Genomic DNA, 25,491 nt, shown 5'->3' on the forward strand with positions numbered 1-25,491 from the left:
TCTTTCCAGAAAGACTTTGGGCACCTTCAAATGTGATGGAGATGAATAAGTACTTGTAAAACTTTGAGGCTTTTATCACCTTGAAAGTTGCTTCTGCTGTTTCCATGAATGAGACAGTCACATATAAATACAGAAAAAGAAACAGGATCTCCCAGTTGGGAAACCCTACAAAAGTGATAATTTACACTATTCCTACATGGCAAATGCTGTTGCTGAATTTTGCTGGCAAAAAAAAGCAACGCAAGACTGAATTTAGTCCCTGTTATCACTTGGTTGGTTGGGCTTTGTTGCGTCAGGTCTCTTTGAGCTGCTCTGCAGTGAACCTTTGCTTTTATCCACTGGTTGTCTGTCTTACAGTATCAGTATCAAGTACAGACTGCATTCACATTGTGTGATAACAGTTGGTCCAGCTGGCAATGCTTTGTTAATGCTGACATTTAAGTTACTAGTGTTTCTGTAAAATGATCGCTGGAAAAATTCAGTTTCTGCTACCTTCCCATAACATCCTGCCCTCTATTACGTACCCATCCAGGAAACTCCTATGCACTGAAGTTTAATGTACAAATCTATCAGCACAATTCTGATGTCTTTGTCTGTGATCTTCCTTAATAGAGCTGTAACTCTCAATCTAAATTCAATTACATACAGTCTTGGTCCAAAGTTTCCCTTGCTAAGTTCTTTTAGAATCACAGATGATACCATGCATTGTTCTCTATTTAAACATGAAAAGATCATGTTGTCATTTCTAGATTTGACTTGTCAATGTAACAACATGTTTTTGAAGTAGGAGTATTCCTTTCTCCCTGCACTTTGTTGTATTTTTCAGAATGTCAGTTGTTGTTGCATTCTCTAACAGCCAGGAAGGTAAAGTATCTTTCTGCTGTAATTGCAGCATATTTAAGTTTATGATTTAAAGATATATCTGAAGCTTTTTAACCTTGAGATCTGGGGTGGCAGATGCCATAAATCAAATTTGCTTGCTTTTGATTCGTACTTTCGGATGGTATAGCAGATTCTGACATGTTCTCATTAACCTTTTCCAAAGAGTTAAAATTGTACAAGTGCATAATGTATATTTTATCACAATTTAATCTGAGGTCTTTTCCTGATATTAAGAAACAGCTCATGCCTGTTTCTCCATGGGCTGATGGTTAGGGATGTAGCAAGTAGCAGTCCCGGGTCATTCATGGATCTGGTGTCTCTGCTCACCCGTGAAGAATAAGAATTGCTTAGAAGTGACTAATATTCTTAAAGGCTGTGCTGAGTTTTATGTAGATTAGTGTGTGCCTGTATGATTTGTCCCTTGTTTCTTAAAGTTTCGTTAATTTTCCTCTTAATGAGGTTTTGGTTTTTTGGTTGGGTTTGGGTGATTTTTGTGGAGGAGGGATTTATAGGGGTTTTGGTTTTGATTTTTTTTTTTTTTTTTAATCTGTGCAATGCTATTTTAGGCACAGAAGGTTAATAAAGTTTCTAAAACAGTACCACTGTTGAGAGTTCAACCTGTGAACTGTTGAGAGCTCAACCTATAGAGTGGAGTAAAGGTTGAACAAGGTTTAGGAGCTGTTTTTTTTAAACTAAATGTTAGCTTTTGCTAATAAAGAAGTTGAAATGTGTTTTCAAAATGTTAGCCAAATTCTTGCTTAACAAGTACGAATTTACATTTATTGATCTTATTTAACATCAACGCATAATGCCAAATGGCATGCCTGTTTAAATTAGGCTGAAATTAGCTTAGCCAGCCTATGACTGAGTGATTGCCAATGGCATATTTAGAAGATACCCACCAGTATCATGTTCTTTTGTCTTAAGATTATCTGAAACACTGTTTTGTTTCTGTAAGTTCTAGTAATAGCTTGTTTATGCATTACATATAAATGTATGAAATTTTATAAATGCTGAAGCCACATATTGATGGCACACTGCAGGATGAAATCTGACAACATCCATCATCGCTTTGTTTTACTTCTGTAGATCTGAAGTCAACCAGCTTAGTCAGGAAAAAGAGTATCTTCATGGCAGATTGGAGAAGATGCAGAAACGGAATGATGAATTGGACCAACAGTGTATCCAGCATGGGAGAATGCATGAGAGAATGAAGTCAAGGTAGGAGGTCCTGTTAATCTGTCAGTGTGTGATATGCTCAACTGTAACAGTTGTGTTGTTAATAAACATAAAAATGACGCTAGGTTATGTGAAAGTAATATTCTTTCCTTATGAAATGACCACTCCTTCCCCCTCCCCAACCGTTCTGTCAAGTTGGGTTTTTTTTAACATCTTTTGCTTGTGCCATTTTGGATAAATAAAAGGAAAGCTTGAACAACACAGTCTTCCAAAGAATTTAAGGCTAGTACATATGTGTGTGGGCTGCTTCGGCTGTTCTCTGCTCTAACTTGTATGAATAGTCTTACCATATTAAAAAAAAAAGGGAGGGGGGAGCTGGGGAGGAAGTAGGGAGGAGGTTATTCGGTGATGTGAATGTAGAGTACAGATGTGGGTTCCATTATGCTATGGAATAGTTGTAATTTTTGGGGTTTACCGTCATTTAACCGGGATAAACAGACAAATCTTGTTGAAAATCATAGTAACCAGAGAAATACTGACAGTTTCCAGGCACCACTAGCCTTTCAGAGAAGCAGTGACTTCCTCAGGAGGAGCTGGGAGCAGCTGCAGCAAGACTAGTATGAAATATTTCCACCCGTATCAATTGACTGTTCTGGCCAGAGTATCCAGACTGATAATGGCTTGTGCTGTGATATGGATTAGACATCCTCAAAGATCGCTGTGGAGTATTTTCCTTTTAGTTCCAGAAAGTTCATCTATGCTCTCGTGTTCTGTTTTCCACTCCACACTAAGTGTAACAAGCACTGGAAGGAGCTTTAGTATGCTTGTGGAGGTAGAGGATGAAGGAAAGAGGAGGCTGAGAGGCAACTCTCCAAATCCAATCATCCAGGCTACCTCTTGTTGGTAGTCAAAGGCAAAATGCAGTTTAACTGTATTTGAACTAGACAGCCCTTACTGGGAAAAATTCTGTTTGCTTTTTTTGATCATTGACCACCTGAGAGGAACAGAGATTGCATGTATTAAAGCAGCCAGTCCTGTATGCTGATTTCTTTAGAGTTATTTACATTTTAGGGGATTTTTTTCGCTGCCATCTCTTTATTCTGTCTATATAAGCTTCTTTCTTGCAAGTACTTCATGTGTTCATTTCAGTCATCCAGAACCGCTGCTCTCCTCTTCCCTTTCAGATTTCTGTCTGTGCTTCATCCTGTTCTTCTGTAACCTTGGATTGTCATCATCATTTATAGCTCAGAGAACAAAGAAATTCAAAATGCTGCAACTGCGTCCTGAATCTGTGTAACCACATAATCTTTCCATTTATCTCACCTCCCTTTTGATTTCTTTAGTTGTGGTAGATTCTTACCATATGTAGGACTGAGGATACAAGGTTACTTTCACGTGAAAATTTTTTTCACCCTCTTTTTCCTCCAAGCTGCTCTTCTGTAGAATTATGAGTATCTAGTAGAATTTAACAGTCCTTTGTAAGTTTTTAGGATAACCTTTCCTCTATCAGAACCAAATAAAATAGATCTACTGGAAAATGTTGCTCATTCTTTGCTGCAGCAGCAGTGATTATGCACTAGAAAAGACTGAAAGCATTAATCCAGAACACAAAAGTGGTTTGAAAGCAGAGTGGTCATGCTGCAGGCAATGCCTTACCTTCTGCTGCTGTTTTGCAGACAACAGAGAGAGAAAACAGGGCAGTAATAGCATTTGTCTTTTTTAATATTTTAGAGTATGTAAATATGGCAGAGATAATCAGGTGTGTTTGAAACATGAACATTATACTTTCCCAGCATTTTAAGAGGTGGCTCTTTTAACATATTTTTAATTGTCATATTACACTCTATTAATTTAAAATCCAACTAATAAGTGACATGACTGATATTCTAAACGGCTTTTAAAAATCAGTGTAATCTGATTTTAATTTCCATGTGAACACTGTAGTAGATTTTCAGGATTAATTCCCAAATGCTATAAATTGCTTATGAAGTTTACAAATCTAGGTGAAAAAAAAGCAAAACGAATAACTACCACAACAAATAAATCTCCCAGTTCCTTATATTTATGTTGAAAGATTTCCACTAAATAAAAATAGTAATTCTTCTCTTCTGATTTTAAAAATAGAGGTCTGACTATGCTATTTAGTAAAAGCAGAACAACAAATAACAATAATGTATTTTGCCTCAGATTTTCATCCATCACTTAGATATTAATAAGCGCAGCAAAATACTGTTAACGATGGTTACTTCTTAACACGTTTGTTTCTCCTTTGTATGTAGCTACAAATAGCAGTGGTCTTGCTGCAACACAGTCCCACAAAGTGCATTCTGACCTAATTTTCTAGCTGCTGTTATTCTGGATCTTCAGAAAATTTCTTGTGTCAAAATGATTTTGGCTAAACTTGGAACCTAACATTTGCATTTGAGTAATGAGGTATTGTGATATTTGTTTGAGAAGAAATCTCCATCAATATGTGTTTTCTCCAGGGACAGTACAACAGTCCCTGATACAACTGTTTTGTGGAAGAAGCAAGATCGAGTTGATCAGTCAGAATTTCTTTTGGAGCAAAAGTGTGTTGGCAATCATAATAGTCGCACTCCTGAAAGTGAACAAGATAAGTCTTTTGCTGCCATTCCTATCTCTGCTGCAAATAAATATAGTCCAAAATTAAATAAGCAAGTTTATAAACAGAGATTACTTTAGTTGCCGTCATTAAACAGGATATAGAATCAGCCTTTTCAGTGTAATGGAAGTATCCAGCCCTTTCAGTGTGTTTTTACTCAGTGAAATATGGCATTAAAAGAAGTTGATGTCCGTCTTAAATGATGCAGTCGTCGCATGCTACTGAGGCAAACTTGAATCAAAAGATGTATAGTTTGCAGGAGTAAGGTGACATGTTAAGAGTCCAGTGGAGTTGGTCATTATGTGTGACTTCATGGATATGAATCTTGCAGAAATAAGTTCTTATCTGTTACGTAGCAGAGTCCATTTTTATAAATTCGCAACCTCAAAGCGAACTGTATAAATCTAAATTCTTCAGATTCCCATTATGTACATGTGTGTTCATAGTAGAAATTAGCAGATAGAAGAAAGTACAAAACTTCTTATAAGGCAGCTGTAAAGGTAGAAACTAGCCAAGAATAAAAAGAATATAAAGCAAAATTAAAGGTTTCTATCTTTTGGGGGTTTTTTCAGTGTTTCACTCTACATAATTTGAATAGATTGCAGATGAAGGAAAATTCAGAGCCAAATGAATTGGGTAACTGTATGCATAAAGTTGGTTCATTATTTCCTTTATCTGTTTTCAAACTGAATTCCCAGGTATGCATTTTCACGTCTGTAGTTAGACCAGTTCTGTAAATGCAGATCCACTTTCTCACTAACTCTTTTCCAATTTGAAGAGTAAGAAGAAAAAGACAAGAACCTGCCTGTATCTATTAATGTTTGAACATACTTATGAATAAGCATTATTTGCCCAAGGTGCCATGGGTCAGGATTTTATCAAGCTATTTAAACTTTCCCTGAACTTAGTTAACAACTCTTGTAGTTACAAGGTTCAATTATGGCTTCACTTTTCTGCATCTGTTCTTCTTGTAAAACAAGCATTTGATTGTAAGTCAGCTGTTTAGAGGATTGCTTCTGTGGACAGCCAGTGTCTAAAATGGGAAGCATTTAATTAAATATATCTTAGCTCTTTCCTGTGTACGTTTCCAGTTGAAGGCCCAGGTGATGTGTGGAAATACAGCAAACATGGAATAGTATCTTCAAGTGGGAGAAGAAAATCCTAGGCAATTTCTTTATTATTTTGAAGATGAGCCAGACATGCCTTTACTTTTTATCAAGCAGTTAAAGAAAAAAAAAGCGTTTGGCCAGTAGTTTGTATGAAATAGAACACTCTTTAAAAATCTTCTTAGTAAAATATAAATTTAGAAGCTTCTAATGAGTTTCTTTCCAAACATTTTTCTGAAGTTCAGCATGTGGAATTTGGGGCTATGAATTTACGCTCAGGTTTTACGGTTACAGTTGATATTACTGTAATTTTTGCTGTAATGCATGTGATCACTGTCCAATCTGTATAACATTAACAATAATAATACATTTTATGCAAATTTGTATGGGGCTTTATGTTGTGGTAGCTTTTTGGAGGTGACACTGTTAGATGTATTTCAACTGCATTTTTGCTAGCTAAAGTTAAAAAGAAGAGCCTACAGGACTGGCAGTTTGGGGCAGATGTGTGTCTATTCCTTAGGCATCAGTGGTTGTAAGTTAACTATAAAAATGTTACAACCATCTGTGTAACAAGACGGCAGAGATCTGCTCTCGCCTGTTACTATAAATAAGAAGGAGATTTGTTTGACTTCATAGACATTGGATTTATAAAGACTCTATGTGTCAAATTGTAACTACGTGCCATGTTGCTGAGATATGTCTGCAGCCAACTACCTGGGGTGTCTTCCCCTTCAGACATTCTAGTGTAGTGCAGCAACTGTGCAGAAATGTCTGTATAGCACAACATGTGACAAATTATATTTGTTTTCTACCTATGGCAAAATGTATGGTTCTTATGGATAAGCTAATCTGGAAGAGTAGCTATAATGAATCTTTAAATGGACCACTCAAAGAGTGAAAATGTGATACTCAGTTTGACAGGGATTTTAAAAGCTTTTTTCCACCATTAAATTCTTTTTTTGTTGTTGTTACTAAGTGATAGTGTATGCAAGATCATGTGTGCATGAGAGAACACATATCTACAAGAATTTAGACATATAGAGAGAAAACACCAGCATTTTCAAATAACTGAAATGTAAAATCACAATAGCTGGTTTGCTGTCACTATTACACTTCTGAATAGAGATTTTGGATTTCTTGGAAAATCTTCAGTAGAACAACTAATTAAAATTATTTCTTGATAACTGGAGCAATCAGGATGCATTTGAAATTTCACATTTTCTGCCCAAAGCTCTAGGGGTTTTTTGTGTGTATGTGTGTTTGCAAGAAGTAATGATGGATGGAAGAACTTAGGTTATGTCACTCCCTAAAAGACCTTTGTTCTTTCCAGTCCAGTTCATTCTCAGTTGAATACTTTATCTTCCTTATTCTACTGATAGATTAGTGTATTTTTTTAAGTGACGGTGAGGCAATTGTTCCTATATTTTTATTAGACTAATCATCTGTTTTGCAATGCAATTTTGGAATAAAAATGCACTGTATTGTGGCTTTTTAGTTTAAAATACATCCATTCTTAAATTGAAAAGAGATATTAACATACGTAGTGTCCATAGAACCCTTGATACTAAAGATACAAAGATATTCACATTGTCTCAATGTGTAAAGAACAGTCTGCTGCACTTTTTCCTGAGCATCATTACTCATGCCCACATAATCTTTGGCATGGTTGTGCTGTAACAGGATGGCTGTAGCAATTGGAGATACATAATTGTTTGTGCAGCCCTTCATACAAGGAGTTTGTAAAAAGCTTTGTGGTCACTGTTCAGAGAGTTCAGAGAGATAAGACTCTCAGCTCTGTCCAGTACTTGGGGTTATCACTATTACTTAATATTTTTATTACTATTTAATAGACTCATATTTTAGATTGAGAAATGCATACTCCAGAGAACTACTATTAGGAAATACTGAATAGAGAATGTGTCTACACATACACACAAATATATGCTGCAAATCCTGTCGGGGTCTGAAAGTGTATTTGGCTTTTGTTTAATGTTGGGGTATTTGCACACAGTTCAAATTCTCTGGAATAGAAATTGGATGTCCAGAATCTCTCCCTCCCTCTTCTTCTGCAGTTCACCATTTGTCTATTTATTACCTATCTTTTAAACTACTTTTTCCCTTTCTCAGTTTAAACAGGTATCTATCTATAGTGTGGTATAAATACATCTATTATTCATGCTTTTGTATGTATAATATTCCCATTCAAAATGGTTAATAAATTATATGTTTATAAGACCCCAAACACTGTTTTAAAAGATTTATTCCCCAACTACCTAAACAGTAAACATACAAAGCAAAAATTTTCTTAGTTGTTAGAAAAATTGAAAAAGTATACAAAGAGTGAAATACAAGATTTTCATAAAATGCTGCAAAATAGTGTGCAAGTAAGTTGTCAGGCTTAAGAAGCAAATGAGAAGCAGAGGGGAATATCCTACCCAGTTTCCGGAGAGATATTTAGGGAACTTAATAATGTTCTTTAAGATGTATTCTAGGTCACGGAGTTCTGTGTTCATCTGTTTCCAAGTGTGTGTATCTAAAATATATTTACCTCTATATATAGTTTATATACATATATATTTCTTGGAGAATGTATTGAGATCCTCTGTATAAAACATTAGGCTTCACCGTTCCACTTTTGGCAACTGTTTCCACTGATCTTCTCATTGGGATTCTTCTTATTTTTGGTCTGAATTAATTTGTTTAGTTTGTACCTACTTGTCTTTGAGCCAAAACTGGGACACGTAGTTCTTCAAAAGAATCTGCACTGATAATGCAAATAATTGTAGACAATGAATGTATCTATTCAGTCCTACTTCTGATTGTAAGTAAAGCCTTCCTCCTTTGTTCTTCTTTTTGCAGTAAGCTCTTCATCACCTTGGTGTTCCGATTGTTGATTTTTTTTGGATGTGAGCAAGCAACACTGTCTTGGGTCTTGGATGGGGACATTTGAATGTATTTGTATATATGGAATTGATATATTTACTAGAAATTCATTGACCGATGGATCCTAGAGTCATATTTGTCTTTTTGACAACTGCAGTAAGAAGTGCATCCAGGACCTTTTTCTCCCAAGTAAATTCAAGTTTTCTGCAGAGACTTTTGCTGTGAACTGAGAATGCATTGAGTATATAGTGTAAGACTTCCATCCCATGTCTGCTGTTTCAATCTTCTGAGTCATCTATTTCTTTCTGTGCAGTATCCCAGATTTTCTCAAAGCTGATAACATCTCTTAAATTTATCAGCCCACTCCTCCTTTTTTGTGCTGAGTCATAATTCAAAATATTCAAAAATCTGTTTAAATGTGAAGAAATTCTCTTAGAATTCTTCTTCCCTGTCAATTGTTCCTGTTGGCTGTACTCTTTGTTTTAGTCAGTCACTTGTCTACAACTTAGTTAACAATTGCTGATGGGCATGATATTTAATGTTTTGTTGAAGTTAGTGTCAGTAAGATTTATTGCATTTCCTTTACCAAAAAATGAGCTGTCAAAGAGTTTAGGGTTCATGTGACCAAATCTGCTTGATCTAGCTTATGTTTCAGTTTCTCATGTTCCATTTACCTCTTTACGCCCTTATATATTCCTTTCATTTCTGAATTAGTTGCAGCCTTTTTTTGCATTTGAGGTCATGTTAATGGGCTGATAATTATCTGAATTACCTTCTTTGAGGATTAGTTAATGCTGCACTTGATTTAATTGCATAACAATACAGTCAGTATGAAGAAGAAGGTGTAGAGGGGAAGTCAGTGTCTGTGTTCACTTTGCACATCAAGTCTGCTGGCCACCGCAATTTCATTGTTTTAGAAACTGGAAGATTATACCTGGGAGAGTCATATTGGTCCATGTCTCAAAGAAAAGCTAGGTGGGAAAACAGGTTTGCTTGTTCCTGTGTTCAACAGCTACCAACTCTCTGACTAGCACCCCCTCTGCTAAGAGTTTGGTAATTGTCCACTTCTGAGAATATCTTCTACTCTACTGCTTTAATGTATTCTGCCTTCTCCAAAACAGAAAGGGGGATAGTTCATATTCATGCCATCATGAACTGAGTCAAAGCCTACAGCTCACTAATAGTAAGCTTGTGTTCTTGTCTACCAGGAATGTAAAAAGCCCTGAAATATGTGTGATATAAAACAGCACAACATAAGGTTCCAGGCTGTTCTTGTTACTTTCTGTTGTCAGCACAGTTGCTGGTTTTCAAATTTAAATGTTAATTTAGCATTAACGAAGCATTCTTGATTCCTCTAAAATGGAGGTGGATAAAGGTGATGTCTTTGACAGCTCAGCCCAGACTCTCCTTGATTCGGCAAGATCTAGAAACTCTTGTCGCTATGCAGATCATAACTGACACTGAAAAAGATGTGCATAATTGGACAGAAGTGCACCCGTTGTTTTCCAGGGAAACCCCATTTTATTCTCCTACATTTGCTACACACCTGCAAGAGTTTTAATTTTGGATAGGGGTTGCTTCTGGTGGTGATACATGATTGTTTTAATCCACCCATTTATCCCTTCATGACCACCTTATATTCTTTGAAACACTTTGCCTTCAGTGCATGGTAGAAGCAGCTCTGGTCCAAGGTAGTAGTTACAGACCAGTCTTCCTCAGCATTTCCCCCAGAGATATGAAATACAAAGTGAACAAGCTGGGTCAACATACTCCTTTGCTTCCTTGTGCATAAAAACATAGTTGTTTAATGGCAAGAGAGAGCACCAAAAAGCCTGTCGGTCTTGTTCATTCAAGTTACCTAGAGTTTTTTTAAGTTATCTGCTCAAATGTACCCAGCACTAAAGAATAAAGGTTTACCTTTCTGAAAGGGTAATAGCCTTTCCAATGTAGTATAAACTCTGGAGGACAGCCCTAGCTGTTCGTGTTCCTCCCAAAACATTTAACAATCTTGTTGAACAAAATTGTTTAAGTCCCTGACTGTTACACTCACCTTCTTTTCTTTCTTCTGTATCATTTTCCATCTGCATTTTCAAAGTTCATTTTCCTGTACTGTATTTCTGTGATATCCCTGTGATGTGTCAGAAAAATTATAAAAACACAAGTGAGGAAACCCACCCAAGTCCTTTTCAAATAGCCCATGTGAGACTACCACTATGCAGTAGTTTAGCAGCAAATACCTAATTGGGATATTCGACAGTAATTGGGATCTTGCTATTAAGCTTTCAATGAACTCACAATTATAGTAAAATCTAACAATTAACCCATTTGGCAAAATGCTTTAAGCAGTAGCAAATTTCCTTCCAGTTTTGATCTCTGTGTATGATTCTGAGATTTTCAGACAAAGGCTATTTAAAACCCTCCATTCCCATAGAGTTCAGAACTGAAAATGAAGACAGACGAGTAACATTTAAAGAGCTTTGCAAGTGTGTCATGAAAATTTACCAGCTCTGTAACAAAATCTATGCACCTGCCTACTTTCAAGGTTATTGTAAGAGAAGGAGACACAAACTAATGATAATTTATGTTTTAATATAATAAGTGATGGAGTTTTGCAAGGTTATTGGAAGACTGCTTTTTCCTAGTAACTTCAGTGTTTTGATTGCTTCTGCAGGATCCAATACTGTTCCTGTGGAAGTTGATCTAACTGTGGATACTCTTTATTTTCCATATATAGATCTAACCTGTTCTTAAATCTCTTTAGCCTTTGTTTCTTAAATCTGTTTAGCCTTGATGTGTCTTGTGCCACTAGTTCCATGCCAGTGTTGCTCTTGAAGGTGGGGTATTTTCTCATCATGCTCTTTGTTTTCCATCTTTCAAACCAGTAAGTGTTTAGTTTATGCGTTACGAGACCAGTGTTTTTGTCACTGAAACACAGATAGAACTTTATTTTGCCTATTCCTTGTCTAACTTAAACTTCCAGAACTCCAGTCATATTCATTATCAGTTTCTGAGTGCGCTCTAAAAAAATTGCCATCCTGAAAAAAATGAAATGCTAAAAAATAACTGTTTATTAAGCCTTGTGATGGTGCTAATTGGTAGTAGTCAAATAGTAAAAGGCATTGGGCTAGTTTCTAGAAATGTGGTCTTAAATGTGAAATCCTTCAACTGCTAATGGCAAAAGTTTTAGTGAAATAGAGATTATGGAAGTGTCTATAAGGAAGGATAGTGTGATAAGACCTACTTAGCATCTGTATTTCTAGGGTACTCAAGACAGTGTTGTGTGTGCTTCTCAGCAGGGCTTCTCAGTTTGGTTCTGGAATAAAGTAGTGATGATGGAAAATATGAAAGAAATGGAAAAAGATAATAAGATTATTCTGTGTTCAAGTTGTTCTTTGTGAACTGTAAAGTCAAGTATGGAGAGGAAGAAAAGGGAAAGTAGTTTTAAAATTGTTTTAAAGTTCTTTTTAACCTCAGAGAGCCAGATACCACCTTTAATTATACATATGGAAAGATATCCTTGTCCCAAATATATCTCATTACTTGGGGCCTGATCCTGAATGGTCTTTAGAATTCTGATTTGATTCAATTCAAGGTTGCTAAATAGTTTCAGGTCTCCAGTTTCAAAATGTTGTCTCAGTGGCACGGCTGAAATGACAGTAAATTTTTCTCAGCTTATTTAAAGCGGTGTAATTTTTTTGAGTGCTGCACTAGCACTTCCCACACTGCCAGGGATATAGCCTTAGTTTTAGCTATGTGACTTGCATGTAGTCAAAAAAGTTTTTGGGGGTTTTCGGGTTGTTTTGTTTGGCTTTTTTCCCTATTGCTTGGATCATTTGAGTGCCTGACCTTTTATATTCATATTAAAAATATATATATGTATATATATATATACAATTTCAGCACTAAAAAAAGCTCATCTGTAAATTGATACCAAACACAGACAATTGCACAGAATAAATGTTTGGGAGCATGTGACTTAAAAGCACTTTAACTTTTACCATTGTGAAGGCTGCTACAATCTTCTGTGCCTTGCTATGCATGTGTTAGATGATACAAATACTTGTGCTTCTCAAATAAGTTTTATGAATAAAATGCACAGACAAGCTGAGCAGAGGCATATGTGTCTTTGGGAAAGGACTTTCATAGGCTGGGCAGAAATGGAGTTTCTTCATCAACTTTCTGTAATGTTAACCCATGTCAATAAAATCCACAGGAAATGTGTCTAGCATTTTGTCCTTTTTAAATTTCCATTTTTGATAGCAAGAAGACACTCCAGGCAGTGCATTTCTGAGGGATTATTACATTTCTCGGGTGGCTGAAGTCACTCACCCTTCAGCCTTGTGCCTCGCAACACACCCGAGGCAAGCAATAATCCCCAGCAAGGCACTGCCTGTCTTATCTTATTGCTTAATTATTATACCTATTTAATGGTGCTTAGAACATTGTCAGCTGTTGAGAAAAGGTAATTATCACTAGTCAAATGAAAAACACTTTTTTGGCTGCCTTACGGATACACATTTTACTGGTACCTTGATACATAATGAAGCCTGATAGCAAAACTTTTGCTTGTCTCTTCTTCAAGCCACAGCTGTTTCCCTGCTAAATTCATCCCATCTGTCTCCCCTTCCGTAAGGCTGTAGGCAGTATAGCATAAGTACAGAAGCAGTTCAGTGCTATTTTGGATAAACATAGCTGAAATTTGAATCTTTGCCATTTGCAATGCACACATTTTGTTTTACTGCTGTAAAGAGAGCTGTCAAAATAAAAACTACATGGATAATTTACTGAAATGCAGTCAAATAAAGGGATGATCAAAGGGAAAAAATGAAGATATAATATAGGGTCACTCTTACGATCATGTGTATTCCGAACAATTTAATTGTTGACCTCTTGACATTGCTGGGTGCAGAGGAATTGGTAGTGAATAACAAAAGTAGAAGCCACTGAATTAGAATAGGACTTGAAGTCCAAACTTCATGTCAGAAAGGGTAATCATAGCAGGCAATTATTTGTGATACTGCCCTGTTGAACTCTCTGACCAAGGTATAGTTCTTTGCTCATTTTGTAAGGAATTGGTAATTATGTGAGATAATACAGCTTGGAAATTAAATCCATCCTTTCTATATGTGACGCTGTCTCTGAAAATAAAAGGACACCATAACGATCACAATGAGGCAACAGTCATTACACCTCTTACTCTTTGCAGTTGTGATTGACATGGAAAAATATATATTAAAGCTAAGTGCAGTCATCTTCATTGGGTTTATTGTTCTAAAATGGACTGATGGTCAGTTATCCAAGGATCGTGTTTGAAATTCCAGGTTTCCTGGAAGAGAAGATCCAAGTGACAGTGAGGTCTGCTTGACTCAGATAAAATGAGTACAGTGCAATCTACAATATTTAAGAGTCTTTCAGGCAAAACCCTTTTGAAAAAATCCTGTATTCTACTGAAATGTTAGAAGTCCTATGGCACCTGTAGTAGGAGAAGGGCTTTGACCACTACTTCTTGGACATATTTTCGTTTCACTGTGTTATTGTGTTCTGTGTGGTCCAATTCAGAGAAAGATTATGAGTGGTAAATGCTCGTAAGTCTGTTGTAGGAGAACCTTGGAAGCACTTTCTAGGTTAGCCCTGATATGTATTTGGGATCGTTACATGTTCTGTGGAAGTTAGGTCTTGAAGGCTTCTGCTTCCAAATCTGTATTGCCTTAGGCAAAGGTGAGCAACACCGTGTTTGTCCTGACCTAGAAGATGCTCTTGTTGACAAAGAAAGAAGCAGATGATGAACTTAATGGTAGTGGAAAATGAAATTATCTCAATATAAAAATGACCTAAATGTTATGAGCATAAAGTTCCTTTGGGGAAAAGCACTTTGTGGAATTCACTACTGAAATACTGATTTCAGTGTTTTGTATTGAGATAGAGAAAGGGGGAAAAAAGGATGTTAAGTCACTAGCTTCTGTATTTACAGAACAGTTTTTAAGCTGTATCAAAAGAAACAAAGTCTTTTGTATTGTTACTAAGAAAGGTACTGCTACATGAAAAGCTCACACAGTGGCTTTCATGTAAATATATGTAAAATCAATAGTCTATGGCGAGAATCAAGACAGCATTACTCCTCCATATTAACAGGAAGAATTTCTCTATCTTTATAGATGCTAAATTGAAATATTCAAAGACTTCAAAATAATATTTTTAGTTTTGTTCCATAATATGAACATAAATAATGGTGTTATATCTGTGAGGCTGAATGTTGGTAGTTAGTCCTCCTGTAACTAATCCAGGAGCTGGTAACATACCTACTGCACCAGAACTAGTGCCCTCATGTATCAGTTTAAATGAAGAAGGGCTCCATTATTTTTTAATGGAAGCCCAGTTCTTCAAGGACTCCATCAAATCTAAAGGCCCCTCACCCTCTGACTGAAAAATTAGTTGTACTGACTTCTCTGAGGTCACCAAAGTATTGCAGTAAATATCCAGCTACTAGGTCTTAGAACAACTGCTTTTATGGTAAATATATTGTGATAATTCTTTTAAGTCCTATTAATGTCTGAGCTGGTATTTTGAAAATAATGCCTATGGCTTGGTCATCCAGTTTTTATAACACACATTTGATGGAACATGTGCTTTTACCAACACAGTGTTTCAAGAAACTTCAGCTATTTTTTTCTCGCTCTCCAAGAAGAGCGATTTACTTTTGTGCTTACATGTTGGAAATGGTCAGTTCCTCTTAGAACCATTTAGGTAGCTGCTGTAAGTTGAAGTGGGAGGCCTGTACCCTCGTAACAATTTTGACAGATTCACTGCATTTTTTCCAAACATGATTTCAAAACTGCAAGTAGATGAAAAAATGTAGGTAGTTACAAAGAGTTTTACCCTCTTAGAGGGTTGCACAGTTGAGATTTGGAGATGGAGAAGTGAACATCAAGAGCAAAACAAGTTATAGCGACTGTCTTTGCAATGTGCAAAGTATTAAGAAAGTTGTCAATATTATGCTTTTCTCATATTTAATAAATTAAATTTTTGCATTCCAGAGTACCTTGCCATAAGGATGTGCATTTGTTAAAGATGTGATCAAAATCTCAAGATTAATGTGAATTCCTGTTGATCCTTCATCTAAAGTGTTGAGTGTTCCCCCACTGTTGGGACTGTTTATGGTTATCTGGATCTAATAAGGGGACATTTTTCAAACCTAGAACTTAAATACTTACTTGGTTTTTCTCTGCCCATCATCTTTTTACTTACATCCAGGATTTTTTTTCTGCCTATGAGTTTTTAGATGAGACAGAAGGCCTTATATTTCCACTCATTCCTTCTGCAGGTTAGTGAAAGGACAAAAGGAAAATAAAGAATGGGTTAGAGGGCTCACATACTACAAGACAAAAAAAAAATCAAGGAAAATGGAAAAAAGATAAAAACTTCAAAGAAAAAATATGAAAAATATTCTTACAGTGCTGTTTTATATTCTTTTCCCTTTACCTTTCTATGTTTTTCTTGTGTTTAAGGTAATTTTAGGTATTCCATCAGTACATGTGGAGGAACATTTTCTGGAAAAAATGTTCTGAAGATTTCTGGATCTTCTGAAAAAAAATTTTTTTGGATGCACACAGTGAACAAAAACCTCTGCTTGTTCAAAATTTTTCATGCAATGTACTTGTTTGCTGAGTTGTCTTGTGAGTTATATGTTCAGAACTGAAAGCCAGTACAATCTTTACAGAATATTATTACTTTCTCTCTATCTTCCTGTCTGCTTCCACTTTCAACTGCCCCTATTTTGGCAAATTTTAGACTAAGTTGTTGTTATTATTAATGCTGATATTATTAGATACAATCTGCAAGCTCGACAATTTGAAAGTAATTTTTTTAATAGCATCATGGCATAAACTGACCAGTACATTTCATATAGATGGAATGTAAATGTTTTTCTTCTTTTAACCTAGGTTCTCTCAAACAGACAAATTATAGCATCTTTTAGAAATGCTTGCGGGTCATCTATACAAAACTAAAGTCCTTTTCATACAGAAATAGTCAGCTCTGGTTTTTTGGGTAGGGTGTTTTGGTTATGGGGGTTTTTTTTCTATTAACAGTGCATGGGAAAAGCTTACCTTATACAAATGCTTCCCTCTGAACTGTTCTTCACTGAATTGTCTCTGGACCCAGCATACCCTGTTCCATTTGAGCCCCTCCCAATGTACAGAAGCAGCCCCAAACAAAGTTTTAAACAACAGGGACTATTTATGCAAAAACAGAGGTTAAATTAATTTTGGTAAGAGCCAGAACTGATTAGCATCCTGATAGTTAAATTCATTAGCAGAGTCCCCCAGTTGCACTTTGGTTAAAGCAGTGTTGCAAGATAGATGAGTGAGCCTTCCCATGCTACTTTCTTTCCTTTTAGTAATCAGTGGAACTTTGGTTGCTGGAAACATCTGAGTTCATTTGGTCCCATAAACACAACAGATAACTGTAGAACAGAATTAAAAATTAGAATTACTTGAGATGTTAGTGTTGTTTGTGTGAAAATATCATCCTAAAATTTCTGTTCCACTAAAATTTATTCTGTTCTATTTAGCTAATTTCTATTCATATTTTCAAATAGCACAGTTGGGGATTCTTTCCTTTGTATACGTTTTGGGAAGAAATTTTGTTCTAATACTTCAGTGACTTTCTGCATCAGATTGCAGGATAATGTTACAGTCAGTAATGTTTACATCAACAAATGTAAATTCAAATTAAATCTATTATTTAAATAGCATAATGGAAACACATGGTGCTTTGTAGTCATGTAATTAAAGAAGATCTGTGCCTCCAGGAGTTTATGATCTGAAGATCAAAAACATTTCCACATGCAACAGACCTCTTCTAAATTATCGGTCTACAATTTGGGGATTTTGTCTTGCATCTACTTTAGCATAAATTTTACTCCTGAGCAGGGATTTCAACCAGACGAGCGCAGAACTGTCTGAGATGCAGTGCCTAGGTTTTGTACTTGACACTTTGTCTAGGAGCAATTTCCTAGCTAGCACAGAAGAGCTCGGTGTTTTGATGTCAAGATTTATACCTCCCTTATTTAACAGCAACACCATGAACTAAACTTTGTGAATTGTACTAGTTTAGTTAGGGGGGAAAAACCCAGTTTCTTATGTTTATCAAGGAGTCTGACTAGCCATGGGGGGTTTTTTGTCTTTTTTTTTTTTATTCCAGTTGTGAAAGTAATTTTGTGCAAAATTGCCTTTGAGTTAAATTATTCACTCATCCTGGGGCAATAGCCTGTATTCACTTTCCAGCTGAGCCAACTAAAAATATGGGAAACAGACCAGCCTAGTATTCCATTGTTACCTTATATAATATGGTGTTTTGGAAATGATGATGAAGGCAACCTGGATATTTCATGGATGAATTAGTAGATTCATAAACTGAAAGCTTTTCTTGCTGTTTGTAATGGTGTTTTCTCCCTTGCTTTCAAAACTGTGCTCACAAATCGGAGATGTTGCTTTTATTTAAAAAGAAAAGAGGAGGACAAAGAAAAAGGGGGAAAAACAATCAAGCTTCTTTCTTCCTTTGAATAAATCTTTGCCTGAATTACTGGCTGAGTTCCCTCAAAAGGCCTGGACTCCTTCAAAAGTTGGAACCAAGTTCAGACCACAGCTAGGTGAGGCAGAGTACTTTGTTCAGTTTACTTAGTTTTCTCCCCACAGTATGCTACAAAAGAGTCTGGGTGTAAACACATTGTTCAAGTGTGATGGTTTGGGATTTCTTCCAACTATCATCCTAATTAGGACCCTGAATGAAAAAGAATTTTTCATTTCTTTTGGGCATGGAGAACTAAATGAAGACTGGTCTGTGAACCCTGTGACTCATAGGTACCTGCAAACCTTCAAGCCCCTCTGTTGCTTGTAATAACTTAACTGCAAAATAATTTCACAGTCTGAAGTGGCAACTTTTGCCTTTACCCTCCTTCTCTGAGGACTTTGCCTAAACTGAGGTAAGCTTGGACAGTGCCTTGCACATTCATATGTTTTGTTTCGTGTTCCAGTGCTTTTTTTTCCTCAAAGCTGTTGCTTGGGGTTGCACAGCTTGGAGGTGCTGCTGTGTTTGGTTTTACTCAGTTATTTAAATCCATTAGACATGAGTTCTGGTCATTTCCCAGTCCTGTGAATCCATTGAGGTCTAGCAGCTGACAGAGACTTCTCAGCAATTTGTTGGGAACTACAGCCATTTTTCTCCAAGCATTGTGTTTCACTTTTACCCCTGCTGTGCTACAGATCCTGACATTGCTGGATTCAGGGCATCTCTGTGCTGTGTGGATTTAATATTGTACTGATCTTTTCTAACATCTTTTAAGATAGAGCTGTGAAATGATTGCATGTTATGAGTTGTAGGCATTAATGAGTGTTGGCGTTTTTCTTCCAAACCTGTTTGAGCAAAGTTTTGTACCTCAGGTACAGCTTTATGTTGATCAGAGTAAAGTAAAAGATTTCCCCACAATGAGTGGTGGTCCACATCCTACCTTCTGCATATTTGCAACTGGATTTCCATTGTACTGTACTTTTTTTTTAACCTAGCTGTAGCTTTCTGAGCCTTTGGGTCATATGGTGTGTGGCTTCACACAAACGTTTACTACATGACAGGCTGACTTAGCAACCAAGATTTGTTTTCTTCTTCTTCCTACTCAGTGCTTTTGTCTTGTGCTGACATATTGGATTCTGTGCTGTACAAAAGGAAGCCCTAGATGACAACTAGTGTAGCATAGTGTTTGGGACCTGTGTTTTTCCATGTAGGCTCAGATGAAGGACTTGTGCTTAAAAATATTCAATACTTGGCAATACCAATAACCAGATTTATTGAATTAGGGTAATCTCATAGTTCTAATACAACACTGAAAAAAAAAAATTAAAAATCCTTATCAGTTGGGGCACCTGAATTTCAGGCTGCTTTGGGTGGATAAATAACCAAGAAGAGTAAGATTTCCTAAGTGGGTGTAGCATTAATAGTCAACTCACCCTCCAAAATACAGCAAAACAACCTCAAACTACAGAGGTTCTGTGAAAAGAGACAATAATTCTGACATCAGACAGTTAAATAACAGACTCTGATGTGGAAAACTGTCCCACATTCCAACATTCCTTTCAGCTGACATTAGAAAACAAGGTAGACTTAGCATGAGAAATAGTGTCTTTATATGAAGAGATTGCTCTTGCTAGGCCCATATGTGAACCATATATCCAGATTCTCTCTACATCCGCTCACTCGTCTCCCTGTCAGCATCTGAAGAGAGCTCCCCAAATGTTCAAATGTACCTTTCAGATCAGAGTTTAATTTTAGAAGACTATCTTGGCCTATTAATTTTGATTATAACAATGCTGTGGTGGCAGAGACATCAGATTGCAAGTAAAATTTCAGAAATAAAATGCTGCAAAGCTGTAGAAATAAAGTGCAACTTGCAGTAATAGATCACAATAATTGTATGTGGTAAAATAGATGTCATTATTGAATAAGTAATAATTTATCAGGGCATGTACTGATGCCTTTTCCTGGTCTTAAAATGAAGAGTCATACACGGTTAGAAGGGGACTTTTCCCCTTTTTTACTTAGGTATTTATTTTAAGGATCCTTAGGTGCACACGTCCAGGTCATATGCATCGAGATGCACCCCGCCAAATCTATCTCTCTCTCCCCCCCCAACATTGGGTATAACATTATAGGCTTTACTAATTAGCATATCTATCAAAGATTCCCCAATGAGAGGCTCAAGTCAGCCCCCCCTCCCCACGGAGCCTTCCCTGGATGGTTCTATCTTGGTTTACAGAATGTGTTCTGGAGAGGACCTTGGGGTCTGGGGCACACTGATCCCTAATTATGAGGCTTCTAAAATGTTTAGTCTCTTAGCTTGACAAACAAGTCCAAGAATGTAGGCAAAAAGCACTAAGAATACAGAAGTTGTAAAAAGGTATAACAGGGGTATAAAAGAAAAGGCAAAAAAATCTTCATGGCATCATACTGTTCATGTGCACTTGGTGTGTTACAAACTGCAGTGTGGAGCCTGAATACTTCAGGATCTGTGTGTGTCAGATGAGGAAGGCAAAGTTTAAGAGCCGAAAAAATGGTTCCAGAGCTGACACTTGTAGAAATATGGAACTTAAGTATACTGCAGAGCATCTTGGACATTTATGTAGTTTATTTGTTTTCTCATATTCAAGGAGTTAAATTAATGAAAACTGATTATATTAGAATAGTTTGCATACCGTGAAACTTGTCAAAATGTTAATTGAAGTCTTTCAGATACCTGATTGCTTACTCATTTTCCCTTTAAGGTATATTTTTTTAATTTTATTCTTAAAATTAAGTACATAAAGTCACCATCCAGAACTAGAAATGTTACGAAAACAGGAGCCACAAAATTAAAAATGCCAGTATGAAGTGATGTAATTTTTCAGTGTAGTGGTTCTATGTTTTCTATTTTGATAATGGATATCTAAGGGTGTTCATGTGGTTATAAAGGAAGAAATCAATTCTCCTGCTAATATCCTCACTTCCCCATGTAGTCCTTTTCAAATTGAAGGGGTTTTGCATTCAATTCCCCTTTTCTCTTTGTTTCAAAAGAGGAAAAGCGTTCTGTTATTTCTACAAATCACTGTTGAAATTCTGTTGCTTCTACAACTTACAAATCAAGTCCCCAGTAAAACGGAGTAAATTATTTACAATTTTTATACCAAACATTTCAGGTGTATCTAGAACATGAATACAGGAAGCTCTAAACCTATTTTTATAATTGTTGTTACTCCATATAATAACTGTCGTTTCTTTAAAAACTTAAAAAAACCTCACCCTACCCCCCACATTCCAGAAAGCCCCACCCAAACAAACCCAAAAAGATCTGATCAAGGTATGATAGTGGAGTCTTCATCAAACCCAGTCTGTTCCTTAAATATTCCAAACTGCAATCCAGTGAACCTATTGGCACTTTCTACCGAAAATCATTGAGGGTGGCCATGTATAAGCAGCAATTCAGTTCCACTCTGCAGTCAAGGGAGAAGCTTTTGATGTACACTGCATCTTCATAATTTTCCATTGCTTGTCAAGAGAATAAACTATGTATTTCTTTTTTTCTTAGCCTGCAAGCAATAAGAAAGTGTACAGCATTTTCATTATTTCTACAGTCGTCAGTTTGCAGCAGGTCTTGGTGAAGACTTCACACATGATTCCTTTATTCACCTGTTCTAGGACAAGAAGTCATAGCACATATAAGAAGCTAATTTTCTCTCTCATATCTAAATCTAGAACCATACTTTTTGCCTAAAGAGTAAATTGAAATTCTGAAGTGCCTAATCAAATGCATGTTTCACATGTACAAAATAAAAGACTTCTGCTGGCCAGGCCTCCTATTTCTGAAATTCTGTTTCTGATGTTTGTGTGGACTCTTACTGAAAGGAGGGCACTACTGGATGTTGCTGGTGAGGGATTAGGATGGAGCGAGGGAGTGTGTGTGGCAGCTCTCCAAGCACACCTTTCTCTGGAACTTCAGTCACAGCTGATGGGCACAGCCCTACCAAATGTGGTCACAGACAATTGGTTTTGACCTGATCAGTTCAGGAGACATCCTGCTGGGTTGATCATTGCTTTGCTATCCAAAGCAACACAATGGATAAAATAGGCATTTTTCAACCCTAAGTGTGACTGAGTTAATAAGAATCTTTCAGGAAAATGCGAACAGGCACACAGACACGCCCCCCTCATCTAGGAAAATAAAGGAAATGAATATGTGTAGTCTGGTAATTGGAAATAATTTTCTCTCTTATGTCCCAGCGTCCTTTAGGACTGGGGCAAATGGCCCGAGCCTGGGCATTAATACTTGAAATGAAAATTAGTCAATGATCAGAAAAACATGTGAAACATAGAAGGTCTGAAAGAGATTAATTCAAGAGGCTTGGGAGGGGTTTTGTTGATTTTATTATATATATTTTGGCATGATTTCATAGTTTGTAAGTTTTGAATATTATGTATAGAACTAATTGAAATCTTAATCTGTAGTTATAAATATTTCTTGTTACTGTAAATACCCTGTATATAGTTCTTTATTATAGATGGTAAATGAAGCCCTATCAAATTTAAACTGAGCTAAATTGCTACATCATTGAATACATTGCCACATTTTACATTTTGAAATACAAGTATGTTTTGAACTTCTGTCATCTTTTTCTTAAGAAAAAGAGGGAAAAAATGTAATTATTGGAGGAGAAAATGTCTTTTTAATTTTGGTTTTGTATAAAACTGTTCAAAGCGATGTTGATGAAATTTTAAATAGCCTTGAGACAGAGAGTACTGGGGGAAAGGAAAGCACTAGCCATAAACAAACAGCTTGGAAACCTAGTATTGTCCTCAAAAATGCTGGTTTCAACTAAACCTTCAACATTGGTCGGCTCTTTCTGTGAGGGTAGGACACAGCCTCCCCATCCTTTGTGTAGGAACTCTAACTCCTAAATAGCTGAGGGGAAAAACAATTTGTTCACTGTGTAGCTGAACACAAGCATTCCCATATTGTAGGGAAAACTGTTTTTGTGAAGGCAAAGGAACATTCTGTGCACATTGCAATGGAGACTTGGTGCAGGGAGACTGTTTGGAGCAAATACACGTCTAGTTTCTATTCTTCTAGAAAATTGCTAGAACAGACACATGTGCTTCATGTTGCTGTGCTCCACACTGCTTCACAGACAATGGCATGAACAGTACATGTGAGCAGCATTTGAGGTGGAAATGTTATCTTTTATCTCTTTGATGTCTTATAGTAGTGATGCAGGAAAAGTTCGAGGAAATAGTATTTCTGAACAAAAGGTGCTGCAAATTATCAGCAGACAGAATTGCAAAATTGTGTAGTGTGTCCTTATGTATTTCTATCTCTGCCTGTCCTTCGTTAACTAAGATGGTTATTCATCACAGAGTGGTCAATGGGAGTTTTATGGGAACATTTATTTGTAATTTCTGGGTTCTTTTTTTTTCTTTTTTTTTTTCTTTTTTTTATTTCAGGCTCCAAAGTGTGTATTTTCTTTTCTGTTATAGTCCATTATGTCATCAATGGACAAATGATAACTCATCACAAACAAAATTATTTTTACAGCCTGTCTTCCTGGTGTCTGGATTATAAAGAGACAACCTGGATGCCTGCATGCCAGTGCAACCAGGATTTTTACAGTGTCAATAATCTTTGCTCATCACACCAAAAAAATCAGTGTGTCAGTGTATTCCTGCAGAGTCATTAGCATACAGACTCACTCTGCTTGCTTAACAAAGCATGGTTTGGTGTATTATAGTTTCCTAGTCTGCTTATCTGATTCACCTCTGACAAAAGCAGAGAGCGGATTCAGTCCCTTCTTCAGTGGCACACTAATGTAGGAAATAAATCTTCGGGCATAAGGTCTGAATGGCAGTCATTTAAATAATTCAAATGCAGCAATCATTTTGCCCATGTGTGTTTCATTTCTTTGTTTTGTTTCTCTGTATTTCCCAAATCACTGAGAGACAAATGATCTTCTGTGACAATCTATATTTTTAAAATATCTAGAGCTAAATAATCCCCGTCCTCTTTAAATGCAGTTTAATTGGTTACATGTAAAATAATTATTTGCTCTCTCTTTTGTGGTGTGGAGGGGGGAGTTGGAGGGGAGAAGTAACATACAAGCAGATGTGCTGCTAGATCTACAGGCTTCTGCCAACCATATGGCATCTTAAAGAAAGATGGTTGGAGCGTCTGGATTAGCAAAGAGTCGGGATGGAAAGCCATGTGTCGTGTTGGTACAGGCAGTTGTTTTAGCTCTCTGTAAAAGGCTTCAGGAGATTGTGTAATGGAACAAATGGTACTGCAAGCCTAGTAACAGCCTTACCGCTGCTGGAGAGGCAATTGGCCCCCAGGCGAGTACTGCTTCATCCTTGCTTGTTGGTTTTTTGTGAAGGATTTTTAGATCGTTATTTTGTGTTCTTCTTTTAACGTGCAGGAAACTTGGGACATGTAATTCTGAACTTTATACTTGAAAGAGCGCTATTGTGTGGTTAGCATTTTTTCACACTCTCATTTTTTATAATGAAAACACACAGTTTTCTTCTCTTTGAAATGAAAAGCTCGTGCCCCTCTGCAAATTTCCCGCTCCTTCGTGAGCACTTTGAGACATCAGTTCACTGGATTTCTAGCTGATGCCCAGATTTTGGGGGAAAACTGCTCTCTCTAGGATTTGCTTAGTTAAAAAGAGTGGGGCTATTGTGCTTATGGCTATAATGTACCAGCTTGGCATTTGTATTCTGTTTGACAGGTTGCTCTTTATGCAAACAAGGGGCCTGCCTCTATTAAAGGCAAAACTCCTTTAGTTTTTAGCAACACAGGATTGGGCATTTCATGGGGTTTTGTGTGCTTTACAGAAGTCTGTACTTCACATTACAGCTCATAGGAGTTACTCTGGATCAGGATGAAAGCTATTGTATCCAGATCTGTAACAGAAATAGGTTTTAGTCATTTTTCTACTGTCACACAATAAAACTCTAAATTCCTCTGTATGTTTCAATGAAATCAGGCCTCTAAGTAGACCTGTAAATGCAGTTTTCCCTCCTTGATAACATTTATTTCAAAGGAAATTAAACCCTGATGTTGCAGTATGGAAGTTCAATAATTAGGATTATTTTATTTGAAGAGATTTTAAGTACATTATGATCCCAATATCATGATTTTTATGTAAGGAGATAACATGAGGGACACCCAGACATTCATTTGTAGGTAAATACTTGCTGAGCAGGTAATGTTATGGTTTCAGAGACATTAGAAACAAACCATTAACT

At 36.6% G+C, this 25,491-nt stretch overlaps 1 protein-coding gene across 1 annotated transcript in view; it reads left to right on the forward strand.

Annotated features, from left to right (window-relative positions):
* SDCCAG8 (SHH signaling and ciliogenesis regulator SDCCAG8) overlaps positions 1–25,491 on the forward strand; it is a 110,050-nt gene that overhangs the window by 66,879 nt on the left and 17,680 nt on the right. The window contains exon 16 of the mRNA XM_082303405.1: positions 1,972–2,103. Within this exon, the coding sequence (XP_082159531.1) occupies positions 1,972–2,103 (132 nt within the window). The remainder of the gene's footprint in view (positions 1–1,971; positions 2,104–25,491) is intronic.

This window comes from Coloeus monedula (genome assembly GCF_965178545.1).
Source record: "Coloeus monedula genome assembly, chromosome: 2".
NCBI lineage: Eukaryota > Metazoa > Chordata > Aves > Passeriformes > Corvidae > Coloeus > Coloeus monedula.